The 18,178-nt window shown below is 37.5% G+C and overlaps 1 protein-coding gene across 1 annotated transcript in view; it reads left to right on the plus strand.

Annotated features, from left to right (window-relative positions):
* PREX2 (phosphatidylinositol-3,4,5-trisphosphate dependent Rac exchange factor 2) overlaps nucleotides 1-18,178 on the plus strand; it is a 342,394-nt gene that overhangs the window by 295,744 nt on the left and 28,472 nt on the right. The window contains exons 36-37 of the mRNA XM_003408339.4: nucleotides 11,973-12,039; nucleotides 12,546-12,736. Coding sequence (XP_003408387.4) covers nucleotides 11,973-12,039; nucleotides 12,546-12,736 — 258 coding nt within the window. The remainder of the gene's footprint in view (nucleotides 1-11,972; nucleotides 12,040-12,545; nucleotides 12,737-18,178) is intronic.

Genomic DNA, 18,178 nt, shown 5'->3' on the forward strand with positions numbered 1-18,178 from the left:
GAACCAAATCCCATAAGGTGTTTGATTGTACATTAGCAGCCTCAGCAGCTGCCCTTTTTTTTGTCACTGTTGTAAATATGTCTATCAGACAACTTTTGCCAGTTCAACGTTTTACAAGTGTATAACTTATTGATAACAATTACATTAATTGGCTGTGCAACCGTACCCTTAAATCAATGCAATGTTTTCCATCATCATAAAGCAAAGCTCAGTATTCCATAAACAACACCTCCCTTTACTTCTCCCTCCTGCCCCTGGTAACCACTAAGAACCTTCGTTCTCTATGCATTTGCCTTTTCTTGTCTTTTTATATTAGTGAGGTCATACAGTATTTGTCCTTTTGTGATTGACTTATTTCACTAATCGTAATATCTTCAAGCTTCGTCCATGCTGTAACATGTATTAAGACTTCGTTCCTTAAAAAAAAAAAATGCTGGTGAGGTTGCAGGGAGATTGGTACCCTGCCCCACTGATGGTGGGATTGTAAATTGGCTCAAACACTATGGAAAATAGTATGGCACTTCCTCAAACCACTAGAAATAGAACTACCCTATGATCCAGCAATCCAGCAATCCAGCAATCCCACTCTTAGGCATGTACCCTAGAGATCTAATAGCAGGGACACGAATAGGCATATACACACCCATGTTCATTGCAGCACTATTCACAATAGCAAAAAGATGGAAACAACCTAATTACCCTTCAACAGATGAATGGATGAACAAATCGTGGTATATACACACAATGGTATGGTATGCAGCCCTAAGGAATGATATGAGTTGTCAAAATCTCTTATAACTTGGATGAATCTTGAGGACATTTATGCTGAGTAAGTCAATCACAAAAAGACAAATATTGTATGATCTCACTGTCTAGACATAACTGAACACCTCACAAGACTGGTTTACTGGGTTTGAGATTTAGGACTGTAGTCTTATGGAGCAACTCAGTTAATTGGCACAATATAGTTCGTAAGGACGATGTTCTACATCCTAGTTTGGTGAGTAGTATCTGGAGTCTTAAAAGCTTGCAAGCAGCCATGTAAGATACAACTATCTGTCTGGAGCAAAGGACAAAGAAGGACAACCGAAGACTCAAAGAAGGAACTAGTCTATGGAACTAACAGTCTGCAAGAACCATGGCCTTACTTACCTCAGGACCAGAAGAACTAGATGATGCCGGGCTACCACTATTGACCACTCTCTGACCAAGAACACAGTAGATGGTCCTAGATAGAATATGAGGAAACTGTAGAATTAAACTCAAATTCCTAAAAAAAGGCCAGACTTACTGGACCAGTAGAGACTAGAGGAACCTCTGAGGTTATCACACTGAGATGCCCTTTAAACTTTGAGCTCAAACCACTCCCAGAGGTTACCTTTCAGCCAAATGATAGATTGGCTTATAAAATAAATAACGTCACTCGTGAGTACGGTGCTTCTGTGAATACTCATCTAAGTGAAACCAAAGCGTAAACATTTACCCTAGAACAAAGATGAGAAGATGGGGAGGGGGAGGGTGGACAGGGAGGCTAGATTAATAGAAGCAGAACAACCAGAATGGAAATAATGAGAATACTGACACGTTGTAAAAAATGTAGCCAATGTCACTGAACAATATGTATAGAAATTGTTAAATGAGAACTTAATTTGCTGTGTAAACTTTCACCTAAAACACAGTAAAATATTAAAAACAAACAAACAAAAAACTTTATTTCTCTTACTGGGTAGGTAGTATTCCATTGTATGTATGTACCACATTTTGTTTCTCCCTTTATCTGTTGATGGGCATTTAGGTTGTTTCCACGTTTTCGGCTATTGTGAATAGTGCTGCAGTGAACAATGGCGTACAAGTCTCTATTTGAGTCTGTTTTCAAGTCTTTTGGGTATACACGTACAAGTGGAATTGCTGGGTCATATGATAGTTCTCAATTTAGGTTTTTGAGGAACTGCCACAGTTTTTCCACAATGCCTGTACTATTTTACATTCCCACCAGTGATGGATAAATATTCCAATTTCCTCACATTCTCCCCCCATTCATTATTTTCTGTTTTTTTTTTTTTTTTCCTCATCCTCCAAAAACTAAACCAAGCTCGTTGCCATCACATGGATTCCAACTTACAGTGACCCTATAGGACAGAGTGGAACTGCCCTATAGGATTTTCAAAGAGTGACTGGTGGTTTTGAACTGCCCACCTTTTGGTTAGCAGCCTTTGCTCTTAACCACTGTGCCATCTACTCTAGTGGGACTAAAATGGTGTCTTCTTGTGGTTTTGATTTGCATCTCTCTGATGGCTAATGACACTGAGCATCTTTTCATGTGTTTGGTGGCCATTTGAATGTCCTCTTTGGTGAAATGTCTATTCCTTTGCCCATTTTATTATTGGGCTTTCTTTTTGTTGTTATGTTGTTGAAGTTTTATATGTATTTGTTTATTAGATTTTTGTTTGTTTATTATGTTTTTATGTTCTATGAAGATATTCTCACAGTCAGTAGTTTGTCTTTTCACTTTTTGGTAAAGCCTTTTGATGAACAAAAGTTTTTATTCTTTATGAGGTCCCATATATTTGTCTTTTGCTGTTTGTGCTTTGTTATTTTATTAGATAATCCATTGTTAAAAGGTAGGCCGAACAGTGTCATCCCTGAATTTCCTCCTAAGAATTTTATGGTTTTAGTTTGTGCATTTAGGTTTTTAATCCATTCTAAATTTGTTTTTATGTATGGTGTGAGGCATTGACCCTGTTTCATTTTTCTGCATGTAGAAATCCGATTTTCCCAATACCATTTATTGAAGAGACTCTTTTATTTCCATCAGTGGACTTCGCACCATTGTCAAAAATCAGTTGACAATAGATGTGTGGATTTGTTTCTAGGTGCTCAATTCTATTCCATTGGTCTATGTGTCTATTATTGTACCAGTACCAGGCTGTTTTGATTACTATAGCTGTATAATATGTTCTAAAATCAGGAAGTTTGAGTCCTCCTACTTTGTTCTCCTCTTTCAACATTGCTTGAGCTATTTGGGGCCCATTGCTCTTCCATGTAAAGTTGAAGATTGGTTCTTCCATTTCTGTAAATTAAAATTCTATTGGAATTTTTATCAGGATTGTATTGAATTTATAGATCACTTTGGGGCCTCATCCATTTCTATATCTACTCTGTTGTTTAGCTGTTACCTCCACCTAAAATGCTTCTTTCCCATTTCTGACCTGTCCAGGATCAGATCCATCCTTTAAAGTCACCCTCTTATTCCATATTCTTAGATGGCCTTTCTTCTATATACAGCTAGGCTCTAACTTACAACATATTTGAGTTAGGACGAACCACATTTACAACCATCCTTTTTTTTTGGTACATCTTATCGTTAGCAATATGTACAACATACAGTGTTGGAGCATGCAATTAGATGATGTTACCATTCTCAGATGTTCACTGGCAGATGTTCAATTTCATGATTTACTGTTCAAAACACTGCCGTATAGCTGGCTATGGCCTGGCCTGCACTGAAGTCAGTGTTGGAGTCATACTGGATAGAAAGTTAGTCAATGTTCAACTCTAACAACATATAACACTTGAACTGCACGTGCACCCAGCAGCTGTTACAACTTGCTGAGTTATGTGAACACACTCCAAGCATTTGATCAGGATAATATGATGGAAGAGATCAGTGGAAAAATTATGTATGGCAAGAACACTGACTTTGGAACTTGATTTCACTGATGTGGAACAGCTCATAGATCACGAAGGGGACTGACAGATCAAGACTTAATGAGAAAGAGATAATGAAGAAGAGGAAGGACAGAAGTTGTTGAAAAATTTTTATTGTGAAATGATTAGCTGGAATTTTTTCTAAACTAAATCAGGGCCTTCAGTTGCTTGAAAAAACATGGACCCAAACACTGATTGCTTTGCTAAAGTTGATAGATTCGGGAAGCAATGAGATGTTACCATGAATTTATATATGAGTAAAAAAAGAAAAAGACCATACAGACAACTTTCACTAATTTTCTGACTAGAAACACCATCCCCATTCCCACTGATAATCTAGATGATCCAGAACCTTCCATAAGTGGAGTTATTACCACAGCTGACAAAATGCCAAAGTCGTCCAACTCTTCATTGTCAAACTGAATTTTTATGATTTGTGTATTTTTCATGCATGTATGTTTGTATTAAAATATATCTATAAGTTTTTATGTATGTAGTGTTTCTAGCCATCAAAGACAAATAATGACTGGATTTATAAAGATACTGATAACAATGAAAACTAAAAAAAGAAGTATTTGACTTATATCGGAACCAACTTACAGTGGAGTCATTGAAACACAACCCTGTCTTAAGTTGGGGAACTGCACCCAGTAACTCTGTGGACTTTTAAAACTTCCTATTACTTTCTGCCTTGCATTATAGATACCTGCATACTTGTCTTCTGTACTAGAGTGTATATGATAAATGCCCAAGATTAGTTTATCGTGGTTATTTGACTTGGATATATTTATCAAAAAACCAAAACCAAACCCGTTACTGTTGAGTTGTTTCTAACTCACAGTGACAGAGTAGAACGGCCCCATACGGTTTCCAAGGAGTGCCTCGTGAATTCAAACTCCCGAGCTTTTGGTTAACAGCCATAGCTCTTAACCAGTACACCACCAGGGTTTTCGATGTGTTTATAGTAGTACTTGTTATTACTTGCAATATTATCACCTCTTTCATTGGTATTTCATTCTGTAGGGGCTAAGTGAAAAAAATATTATCATAATATGTTCAATTTATATGATAGAGTTTATTTACCAAGTTTTCACAGTGAAGGCTGATGTATGCCAGCACTGAAAGGAAACTTAATATTCATCCTATATAATATAGTAGCAGTGCTTCCAAAATGGCCTTAATAAGATTTGCTGTGTTCAGACAAAGAACCATGACTTCATTCTTGCTAACCTCAAAAGCATAATAAACTATGGTCAGGCTTGGCATTAACCCAATTTTGCCATTAACTTTTCTCATAAAATGAGATTAACAGGCCTTGCAAGACTTTTGTAATTAAGGGAAGTGTGTTAGAAATTTATTTCTTGTCCACAGTTTGTCATACTCTGAAAAATACTAAAGTTACAGGAATACCTGTTAACCTTAGGACTGATAAAATTTCTATTGAAGAATATTTTTTTCTGATAAGGAAAATATTTTTAATTTGAACTCGATGCTTCTATTTTAATAAATAATTTAATTATATTTGTTGCCTATGGGTATACATCCAGTGTTGAGGTGAGTATATTTTCCAGTTATTTTCTCTGTACTGCATTAGTACACATGTATGTTTTGTAATGTTTGGTTACTTTCTTAATCGTGGATCAAAGGATATTAACTACTTCAGTAAATACAAGGATATTAACTGTATCAGTAAATGTATTTAACTCTGAAAAAAAAAAACCTAACTTAATTTTCATTTTTGTTCCTGTATTATAAAATATTTTAAATGGCCTCAAAGGCAAGGGGAAGTTTATGGCCTTTTTTTTATCCCTTGCTATGGCTAAAGATCCCCTAAGAGAAGCTGCTCACTGCGTGTACTTGAATTGTATTTATTGTTTATTGAATGAGTCCCTGTTTGCTTATCACAGAACTCAGCATTGTATGCGTTAATTTAATCTTCAACATGATACTACATATAGGTTAGACACCATCACGTGTCTGTCAGTATGTCATACTATGGTAGCTTGCATATTGCTGCGATACTGGAAACTTTGTCACCGATATTTCAAATATCAGCAGGGCCACCTTTGGTGGACAGGTTTCAGCTGAGCTTCCAGACTAAGACTAAGACAGACTAGGAAGAAGGACCTGACCGGCCACTTTTGAAAACCTTAAGAATACCAGTGGAATGTTGTCTGATATAGTGCCAGAAGATGAGTCCCTGAGGTTGGAAGGCACTCAAAATACGACTAGGGAAGAGCTGTCTCCTCAAAGTAGAGTCCACCTTAATGATGTGGATGGAGCCAAGTTTTCGGGACCTTCATTGCTGATGTGCCACAACTGAAAATGAGAAGAACCAGCCACAAATATCCATTAAAAATCTAAATGTGGAATGTGCAGAGCATGAATCTAGGAAAATTGGAAATAGTCAAAAATGAAATGGAACACATAAACATCAATATCCCAGGCATTAGTGAACTGAAATGGACTGGTATTGGCCAATTTGAATCGGACAATCATATGGTCTACTACGCTGGGAATGACACATTGAAGAGGAATGGCATTGCACTCGTTGGCAAAAAGAGCATTCCAAGATCTATCCTAAAGTACAATGCTGTCAGTAATAGGATAATATCCATATGCCTAAAGGAAGACCAGTTAGTACGACTACTATTCAAATTTATACACTAACCACTAAGGCTAAAGATGAAGAAATTGAAGATTTTTACCACCACAGTACAACAAACTGACAGACACCTGTAGGTAGTATTATGTTGAAGATTAAATTAATGTACAAAATGCTGAGTTCTGTGATAAACAAATAAGGACACATTCAATAGACATACATTTATTACTATAAATACAATTCAAGTACACACAGTGAGCAGCTTCTCTTAGGGGACTTTTAGCCATTTTTACCTAAACCATGGTGTTTTCAATTTCCTTGTATGCATGTGGAGCCCTGGTGGTGTAGTGGTTAAGAGCTTGGCTGCTAACCACAAGGTTAGCAGTTTGAATCCACCAGCCACTCCTTGGAAAGCCTGTGGGGCAGTTCTACTCTGTCCTATAAGGTCACTATGAGTCAGAATCAATTTGATGGCACAGAACAACAACATAATATGCATGTGAAAGCTGGGCAGTGAATAAGGAAGACTAAAGAAGAATTGATGACTTTGAATTATGGTGTTGGCGAAGGATATTGAATATACCATGGACTGCCAAAGGAACAAACAAATCTGTCTAGGAAAAAGTACAGCCAGAATGCTTATTAAAAGCAAGGATGGCGAGACTTCGTCTCACATACTTCAGACATGTTATGAGAAGGGACCAGTGCCTGGAGAAGGGCATCATGTTTGGTAAAGTAGAGGGTCAGCAAAAAAGAGGAAGACCCTCAGTGAGATGGATTGACACAGTGGCTGCAACAGTGGGCTCAAGCATAACAATGATTGCGAGGATGGCGCAGGATTGGGCACTGTTTCGTTCTTTTGTACATAGGGCTGTTATGTGTCAGAACCAACTCGATGGCACCTAACAACAACAACACAGGTTAGAGAATTCTAAAATCTATTTTAAAAAGGCGGGCACCAACACCCTGAGAGGGTAGATAATTTGTCCATGGACTTTTGTACTCCTATTCACCATGTTTCTTTATCTACCAAGCACACTTGAGAATAGGCATGAGGACATCCATTCAGGGTAGCTCTGTGGGTCCAGCTTTGAAGCACCACCTCTGTCCCAAACATCTGGTATTGCTAGATAAAAGATGAAGGCAGAAAATGTAAAAGTCACAGCTGAGCTCAAAAATAATTTATCATCTCTATGGCCCAGAAAAGGAAAAGAAATGCAAAGTGGGCTGAGTCCTGTGGCCTGCTGGGCTTTGGAAGTAGACAGAGAGGTTGGTTGGTACAACTTCTGCAAGGTAATGGGAAACACACTCCTGGAAATCCAGAGCCAGCCACACTGCTTGGAACCTGATACAGAGGAGTTCTCCACTTCTGGACAAAGGCTGAAAAATCTCCTGCCCCTACTGCTTGAGACTATAGGTTTTGTTATATTGGAGGCTTAAGAAGACAGAGGGAACCAGCAACTTCTGCTAAACTAGGAACTAAACCAAGTCACTCACAGGTTCAGTGACCTGATTGGCAGTAATCCAGATGTCAACATGATGCAGTGCTCAAATTACTGATCTAAAACTGGTTGTGGATGGGTGGCTATGGGCACAAAGCCATCTTTATGTGTTTTTAATGTTTTTAGGTATTTTTAAGGGATGGATGATGAGAGAGAGGGGATGGAATGATAAAAAAAATAAGAATGGAAAGTAAAATTAAATTAAAAATTCTCCCACTTCAAATGAACTTGCAAAACAGAATTTCAAAACACATGAGGAAACCAACACTAAGAAAGCCAATAAAATTGATCACTGAAAGTAAATTTGTCCCAGAAGAAATTAAAATATTGAAACAGTCTGGCAAAGTATATTTTGGATGCTTGAGATATAAATAAAGGCATACCATCTATAAAGAAATTCAGGAAATTATGAAACAAAAATAATAAATTATCCAGTTATTTATTTACAAATATTTATCAAGCTCATACTATGTCTTGTCCGTTGCTGGAGATGCAACAAAGAATAAAATGAATAAAATCCATATCCATGCTGGAGTTGTTACAGTCTACTATGGAGTTTACCTATTAGAGATAGAAATGGGATAAGAATAGCCAGAAATCTTGGAAATGAAAAAGATAGTCATTGAAATAAAATTCCCAGCAGAAAGGATAAAGGCTTGGCTGGACTCAAAGAAAAAAATTACTCATTTGGAACATATTCCTGAGGACAAATCACTTAGGATGTAGTGATGAAAGAATGAGATAGGAAACAAAATGTCTGTGTGTACATGTGTCAGGAGAGAGCAAGCATGCAAATATACATCTAATGGAAGTCCCAGAAGAAGAAACAAATAGAAATGATGGTTGAAAGGCAATTTGTGGAGAGCTATTAGCTGAGATTATTTGAAAACTGAAGACAACGCTTGCACACTCTGAAAACCTAAAAAAAAAAAAAAAAATCTATACCTAAGCACTTCGTGGTAAAACCTCAGAACATCAAGGATAAAAAAAAAAACTTAACCTATCTAAGAAAAAATATAGACTAGCTCCAAAACAAAGACAATTAGACACCAAGAACAGTGTTAAGGGGGGAAAAAATCACCATCAATCTAGACTCTAGAATTTTATGCCAGAGATAGCACAAACAGACACTGTCTGGAAATACTAATTGAATAATCAGTTTTTAAAACTGGACATTCTTCAGGAAGTGAACCTAGAAAGAAAGTGTACGATTTAAAAAAAAAAGGAAAAGAAATGTTAAAGTCATTAAATATAGCTCTTGCTGTTAAAAAAGTAGCAAGTAATTTTTATGTAAGAAAAGTAAAACTACACAACAGTAAAAAAAAAATGAGCAAGAAAATAAAAGAAGAAACACAAATGACTGACAAATATATGCAAATTGAAAGTAAAAACAAGAGTTGAAAAACTGATCACATCAATTTGAACAAGGATGTAGAGGAATGATCACACCTACTCTTTGATATCTTCATTTGGACTAACGGTACAGGGAACATAAAGCATGAAAGTGATAAAAGCTTCAGAGTGTGTTATCCTGGGGAGGGAGAGATTGAACCAGAATGGATGTGGGTGGAGGTGAATGGGGGTGTCAGCTGTATCTGTAGCGAAGCAATAGGGCAAAATGCTAAGATTCGTTAAAGCATGGTAGCATGCACGTGGTTTTTCAGTAGCATGAGCTTGGCTGCTAACCAAAAGGTTGGCAGTTGGAATCCACCAGCTGCTCCTTGGGAACCTTATGGGGCCAGATCTACTCTGTCCTATAGGATCACCATGAGAATTGACTCTATGGCAATAATTTTTTTTTTTTATCCTAAGTACAGAATCCCTGGGTGTTGCAAAAAGCTAACATGCTCAGCTGCTAACCAAAAGGTTGGAAGTTCAAGTTCACCCAGAGGTGCCTGGTGATGTATTTCCAAAAAATCAGCTGCTGAAAACCCTGTGGAACACACTTCTACTCTGACACACATGAGGTCACTATGAGTTGGAATGTACTCAACAGCAACTGGTTTTCTTTATCCTAAATACCCACCTGTATAATTGAAATGAAGAGACACACAGAACTTACAGTATAATATGAATTTTATGTACAGCAATAAAGTTTACAAAACAGCCAGTCTTCTTACATGGCCATTTCTCTTCAGTGGCCCCCAGCACTCTTATAATAAAACCCAAATTCCCTATCGTGGCCTGTAAGGTCCTACAAAGTCTACTCCTTCTGGCCTCTTGAATTTGCTCATTCACTTTTAGCTAGCTCCAGCCCCTTTGCATGATTTTTCTACCTCACACAACTCAAGCTCATTTCCTAGTCTGATAGCCATTATTCCTTCTTGGAAAAATCTAGAAAAATTTTAAGTGATATCTTAAACTCCTTTGGTTTTAATCACAGTAGGTATTTGTTTTCAATTTGGTGCCTTTAATAGATGCTGATTCAACCAGCTAAATGGAACTATATTTTCATGACACTTGGCATGTGCTCGACTTCGCGGTGGTACATGTCACCATAACCCCATCACTGAGAGTTGGATGCTACCTCCAGCTTGCTGTGTTCCTACCTTCCTGGCAGCACTATATGCCCCAGAGAATGAGTAGCTGTGGGAAGAAGGGGAGAGAACTACAGATGTGCTTGGAAATCCCTTAGGAGTGCAAAATGAAGTATAATGAGCAACAGCCAACTTTGGATGCTGAACTGTCTTTTTTTTTTTTAATTGTAAGATTTAAGAAACAAATTATCACTAAAAATGAACTTAATTTTCATTCTGGAAGTTAGAGTTAAAGCTTTTCTAATTTAAAGTGTAAAACTTGACTAATTCATGCTACTTTATCTTATGAAGACAAAAAACGGGTGACAGTACTACTATGAGTAATGGGAATAGCAATGTGTGCACGTGTGTGTGTGTGTGTGCATGTGTGTGTTTGTGTCTCCTGGTTGAAGGACCAGTACTGGGCTTAGCATTCCTTCACTGATTTTGCCCATTGCTACCTGTGCATTTGATAATAATCTGCCAATATTTTAAGGTTTTAAAAGGTAATATGAATTTCCAATCTAATCAGCTTTTATTCAAATATCTAGTATGACATTCACTCAAATATTGTAGGACCAGGGCTTGGAACAGATTCATTCTAGTTCAACTATCTGCTTAGAATTTCCATTTCCAACCCCGGATATACTGAAGGAGAATCTGCATTTTAACAGCATTTCACCTGGTGATCTTGTTAAAATGCAGATTCTGATTCAGTATAGCTGGGGAGGGTAGAAATGCAAATTCTCAGCAAGGGATTGAACTGGAATGAACCAGTTAGAAGCCTATATAGGATTTTTTTTGTATATCACTATTGTGCTCACATCTTGCAAATAATTTTACCTCATCAAAAATAGATACTAGATTAAATAAAACTGCATGTATCTTGTCTTAATGCGGCATCCCTTAGACAACTTCTGTTTAATAATGAGCCAATAGTTAAGCAAACCCAACTGTAATTCTTTGGAAACTGCATGTAATTTTTTCAGGCCATGAGGATTTCACTTAGTGTGTATTAAAATAGTCATTACCATATGGCATTCTGGTGACAAAAAAAGAGCCAATGTGTCTTGAAAAAGAGTTTAACTTCCAATCTGAACATAATTTATTGGCTGAAAGAATTAGGCTAAGTATTCTATTGAAAATTCATTTCTTTTAAATATTATTTTTATAATTTTATAGTTGCACAAGAAAGGAAAACTAGCTAATGTTCCCCGGTAGTCACAAGAAAATATATTTCTTTGGCTTTTGTATTAATAACATAACTTATTGCAGACACTGAGCATTGACTCTGTGCTGTGCACTGTTGTAAACATTTTATTTGCATTCACTCATTTAACCTTCTCAGCAGTCCTGTGAAGTAGAAGCTGATGTCATTCCCAAATTACAAATGGGGAGATTAAAGTTTAGATAAATTGAGTAATCTCTCTAAAGCCACACAATATATAATGGTAACTTTAGTCATTTTTTTCTCTTTTTAATGAGTGACTGTTGACTTTTTTGCCACCCTTTCTATACTAGAGTTCAAAGATTGTTTTATTCACCTGTTTTTAAAAGAAAGTCAGTGAAACTTGGAACGTTTTTATTCATTTTTAGTTTTTTCTAGCAATAAATGATCGTGCCTTCTTTGGATTCCAACAGGGCATTCTACCTGGACAAGTCAAATTCACCACCAAACTCCACATCCAAAGCTGCTTATGTAGATAAGGTAATAATGGATGGTTCCCTTTACTGATGCTTGGTCATTTACATACCTCACTTATTTAATTTTTCTGCTATTGTTCTTGAGCCTTGTGTAGGTACCTCCATAATAAAATAATATATTAGACTATTAATTGAAAGCTGTAAGAATTGTGAATTATCTCCTGTGTGAAAAGAGCGTTTTTTGTTTGTTTAATTTTTATTGTGCTTAAGTGAAAGTTTACAAATCAAGTCAGTCTTTCATATAAAAACTTATATATGCCTTGCTACGTACTCCTAGTTGCTCTCCCCCCAATAAGACAGCACACTCCTTCTCTCCATCCTCTATTTCTGTGTCTATTCAGCCAGCTTCTGTCCCCCTCTGCCTTCTCATCTCCCCTCCAGATAGGAGCTGCCCACATAGTCTCATGTGTTTACTTGATCCGAGAAGCCCACTCCTCACCAGTATCATTTTCTATCTTAGAGTCCAGCTACGGAGCATTTTTAACTTAATGTCCATCACTTTTTCTGCAGCTAATGAGGCCTCTCAATGCTTTGGATGAACTCTATCGACTCATCGCCTCGTTTGTCAAATCCAAGCGTACAGCAGCCTGTGCGAACACGGCATGCAGCGCCTCCGGGGTTGGCCTGCTGTCAGTCTCCTCGGAGCTGTGCAACAGGCTGGGTGCCTGCCACGTCATCATGTGCAACAGCGGTGTGCACAGGTACGTGAGCCTGCCCTCCTTGCTTCCATCTTTGTGACTCAGCATTCTGTTTGTTGCTTCTTGTTAACATTTTGGCTACATGAAATTAACACTGGAAACATTCACAGAACCCAAATGTATTTGGAATAAGATTTTGGAAATTAGATAATTCTTACACAATGTGTTCTCATTTTAGTTCATATATTTTTAATGACTACTGAGTCATACAAATGCATGCAATCCTACATTTATATAATTGCAGCCCAGACTCTTATCGACCTTATATTTGTGTACGTTAGATACAAGAATGTACGTCAGTTTTATTCACTATAGAAACTTGCCTAATTGTTGCTGATTCAATGAGCTAAATGAAACTGTTTTCACAGCACTTGATGGACATTCCACTTTTCAGTGGTTCAGATTCCTATAACCCAACGGTTGTGAACTAGATCCTGCATTGGGGTTGCTGTTGTCTTCCTACTCCTGGCAGAATTATGGTCCAGGAGACCACATGGTTATGGTCTTCCTGAAAATATAAGAGGGAATCTTAACTAGCTGCTGTCGAATCAGTTCCCACTCATGGCAATGCTGTATGTGTCAGAGTAGAACGGTGCTCCATAGTGTTTGGGGTTTTTTTTTAGTAATATTTTATTATGTTTTTGTGAAAGTTTGCAGAGCAACTTAGGTTTCCATTTGACAAATTTTTCACAAGTTGTTCAGTGACATTAGTTACATTTATTTCACAACATGTCAACATTCTCATTAATTGTGCCCTGGTTGCTCTGTTTCCAGTACTCTAGCTTCTCTGCCTCCCTTGTCTTCTCATCCATAGGGCTTTCAATGGCTGATTTTTTGGAAGTAAATCAATTGCCAGCCGTTTTTTCTAAGGCACCTCTGGGTAGACTCAAACCTCCAACCTTTCAGTTATCAACGAAGTGCATTAACTGTTCGTACCACCCAGGGACTCCAAGGGGGAATCTTGGGTGGGTCCTGTTCAGGCAGCTTGTCTTAGGCAACTATGCTATGTTTGGGGCAGTAAAGATTGGTGTCCAAATTCCACTGTTACATCAGGCTAGGTATGTAAGTAGTGAATCCTGTGCCAAGTCTCTCTGCATAATCACCTGCTCCTCTTCTGTCATCCTCCATTTCCACAAGGAAGTGAAACCACGTAGGTAGAAATAATAATACAGATAGTCTTCATTTTCAACCAAGTTGGGAGGTGGTCTTCGGCCACCAGATGAATCTCTTCAGTACTAGGCAAGCTAGATTTTGAGAAAGATATAAATGTATTCATTCAAATTGACGTGGTGCTTAATCCATGCAAAGGACTGTAGTTGGTGTTGTTGGTTGGCATTGTAATATCATTCCTGTCTGTAGAGGGTTTGCACTTATGTGGGAGACAATGAAGCACGAACAATAACATTAAAAAAAAAAAAACTTAGACTGCAAAACAAAAAAAGAAAGAAAATGTCCTAGGAAAGTTATAGCTGAAAAATAAGAATCAAAGGGAAAACAGATCTTTGAGATGGTTAGAACTTGGAACTTTCCATGGAGAAGGTGATCTTTGAATTGGATTTTCATGAGTCAGGTTTGAGAGAGGGAAAGGCCCTTCAAAATAGAAGTCTTTCATCTGTGAAATCCCATTTTGACTTGGCATGGCAGAACTCTAGTTTTTAAGCCTTGCACAGTGTGATCTTACTTAAGAGATGTGGCAGGACTTTGATTCTCAGAAAGGAGGATTATATTTCGTGGTTAACAGAATACACAGTGCTTCTCCCTGTATTTTAATGGCTGTGTACCTTGCACTCTGTTGCAAACTTACTAAGCTTAATTGAAAGTACCAAGTCTGCAACTTAACAAATAAAATACTATCTTATAGTATTTTTACAAACGGATAAGTAATCTCTCCCTTCTGCTGAACCTGTGTTTGTTCAGCCTGTTCCCTGGCAACCAGTCATTCATTCACTTATTCAATAAATATGTATTGACCATCAGTTTCATGCTGGAACTATTCTAGGTCTTGAGAATGCAGCACTGAACAAAATAAAGTCCCTCTGCTCTCATGTAATGTGTGTTATGTTGGGTGGAAATAGATAATAAAGAAGTAAACAAATGAATATGTGGTGTGACCTGTGGAATAAATACAAAAAAGAACAGAAGTCGGAGTAAGGGGGGTACAGAGCGATAGGATGGGAAGAAGGGATAGTACCTTCTGGGAGAGGCTTTCGTTAGAGACCTGTCTGAAATGAAGGAGTGAGCCATGCACATATCTGAGAGGAGAACCTCCCAGTCATAGGGAGCAGCAAGCACAAATGGGGACGTGCTTAATGTTTTCAGAGAATTCTAAGGAGTTCATTTTGATCTCAGGAAAATGTCATTGTCTTGCTTATTTGTGTTCATGTCTTACTCTGGTACAATATCCTACTCATCTGAGGTCTGATACACTGTGACAACCAAGGGGTTACTTTGTACTTTGAAACTACAAGCACCCATTATTACCTCTGCATTAATTTACTGAAAGTTAATGCAATCAAATCTGCCATTTAATCCTAGGCACCATGACTAATTTGTCCAAATTATTCTCTCACATATTCCATGAGCAATTTTAGAATCTGATTGATGTTGTATGAGAGAAATAGATTGATGTTCCACAACTATGTCTTAATTGCTGTACTAATTGGTTGGTATATTAGAACAAGTAACATTAAAGCTTGAAAATAGTTTGACCGCCATTTCTATAATTCGAAATAAGTAAAACTCCAGTTAGTTCATTTCCGGAGACATTTATTAAGATCTAGGCACTAATGTATCCTGACAGGTGCTGAAATCAAGGTTAAAACTACTTGATAATGGTGGGGTTTCATTTTTCTGTCACCCAGAATAACGAGTTACCAGGTGCTGTTGTGTTGATTCCGATTCATGATGACCCCGTGTGTGTCAGAGTAGAACTGTGCTCCATGGGGTTTTCAGTGGCAGTTTTTTGGAAGTAGATCACCAGCCTTTCTTCTGAGACGCCTCCGGGTGGACTCAAACTGCCAACTTTTCGGTTGCAGGTGAGCACATTAACTGTTCGCACCACCCAGGGACTCTTTGTAGAATAAAGTGAGAGTTTAACCCAAACGTTGGTTTTTTTCAGTGAAGGTTGTTTAGGTTGTTCATGATTATAAAATGTGTGCTGATTTTCTGTTGGAACTAGAAATCCCATGCAAGGTGGTTCCTATGATTGCCCTTTAGTAATTATAGTTCAGACCGCTAGAGAGAAACCCAAATAGATGCATACCTGCAGTTGCACTGAACAACCACAACAACTGCAGCTTGCCCTCAGGTTCCCACAAGGGGAGAAGCTCACAATAGGAATCAAAATAAATCTCACACAAACTATGATTCTCATTTATTTTGAAAACCAAGATGAGAAATAGTGACATGGTATCCAGATTAGATAATCGATTTCCTGCCTTTTCTGATTTTATTTGGCAAAAAAGAGGCTCTACAATATTTCTTAAGTTTTGGATTATACTGCACATGTTTGAGACTAAAGGGAAGAATGTGGTTTTTCAGAAAGAAAGAGTAGATTTAATTAGTATTGATGTCTAGATGTTTTAATGCCCACCTGAAATCAGATGCCGGGGCTGCATACAACTGACTGAGATTAGCAGGAATGGAATTCAGGATGAATTATTAAAATCTTGTAGCATTTAGCCTGGATTTCGTTCTTTGTGTTGGAAACCCTGGTGGTGTAGTGGTTGAGAGCTACAGCTGCTAACCAAAAAGTCAGCAACTCAGACTCAATAGGCACTCCTCGGAAACCCTATGGAGCAGTTCTACTCTGTCCTATAGGGTCGTTATGAGTCGGAATCAACTTGTTTGTGTTAAATTCTCTTTCCTAGGGTAATCTTTGGCATGTGTTACAAGTCTGCCGAGGAACTTCCCTGACCATGTTCTCTGCTACCGTTCACATAGTTTTAGTATCTCCCTTGGTATTGGGTATTTGGAGAGGAATAGGACCATGTCTTTTAAAAATCAGTGTTTTTACCTTTTTCACAAGATAACATTATGCTAAAAGGTAGCTTAATAAATGGAAATTTTTCCAAAATTTCTTATCCTGACGTAGCTTTTTAATTTTCATTCTGTCATCTCTTGCAACCTGTATCAACATACACTTGAACATAGTTTTATTAATGTATGTAGTTTAATAATCTACTTTGTTTTTAAAAATTACATGCATATTCAAACATATAGTATATATTATATACAGATATGTAACATATAAATATATCCAAAAAACCAAACCCAGTGCCATCGAGTCGATTCCGACTCATAGCGACCCTGTATATACTATATATAATTCAAAGTGCACAGAATATGTACAGATATGTATATATTCAAAGTCTGATCATTATTTTATTCACTATTTATTATTCCAACCAGGCAGTATACCACAATTCAGTAAACTATTAGCTTAACAATTTCTCTTCTTTCTCCGTTGCATATAATACCTGCAGAGAAACATTTTTCTTTCTTTTTTTTACATTTCAGTTTCGTTTTATTTTTATAGTTGTTGTTAGGTGCCACTGAGTCAGCTCCAACTGATAGTGACCATATTTACACTGTCCAGTCCTGGGCCATCCTCATGATCATTGTTATGCTTAAACCCATTGTTACAGCCACTGTGTCAATCATTTCTTTGAGGGCCTTCCTGTTTTTCATTAACCCTCCACTTTACCAAGCATGATGCCCTTCTCCAGGGACTGGTCCCACCTGATACCATGTCCAAAGAAGATGAGATGAAATCTTGCCATCCTTGCTTCCAAGAAGCATTCTGGCTGTACTTCTTCCAAGGCAGACTTGTTTGTTCTTTTGGCAGTCCATGGTATATTCAATATTCTTCACCAACACTAAAATTCAAAGGCATCAATTCTTCTTTGGTCTTCCTTATTCATTGTCCAGCTTTTGCATACATATGAGGTGATTGAAAACACCATAGCTTGGGTCAGGTGCGCCTTAGTCCTTAAAGAGACATCTTTGCTTTTTAACACTTTAAAGAGATCTTTTGCAGCAGATTTGGCGAATGCAATGCATCTTTTGATTTCTTGACTGCTGTTTCCATAGGTGTTGATTGTAGATCCAAGTAAAATGAAATCCTTGATGACTTCAGTATTTTCTCCATTTATTATGATGTTACTTATGGTCCCAGTTGTGAGGATTTTTGTTTTCTTTATGTTGAGGTATAATCCATACTGAAGGCTGTAGTCTTTGATCTTCATCAGTAGGTGTTTCAAGTCATCTTCACTTTTCAGCAAGCAAGGCTGTGTCATCTACATAGTGCAGGTTGTTAATGAATCTTCCTCTAATCCTGATGCCCCTGTTCTTCTTCATATAGTCCAACTTCTCAGATTATTTGCTCAGCATACAGATCAAATAGGTATGGTGAAAGCATACAATCCTGACACACACCTTTCCTGA

The sequence above is a fragment of the Loxodonta africana genome, chromosome 14 (assembly GCF_030014295.1).
Source record: "Loxodonta africana isolate mLoxAfr1 chromosome 14, mLoxAfr1.hap2, whole genome shotgun sequence".
NCBI classification, from domain to species: Eukaryota; Metazoa; Chordata; class Mammalia; order Proboscidea; family Elephantidae; genus Loxodonta; species Loxodonta africana.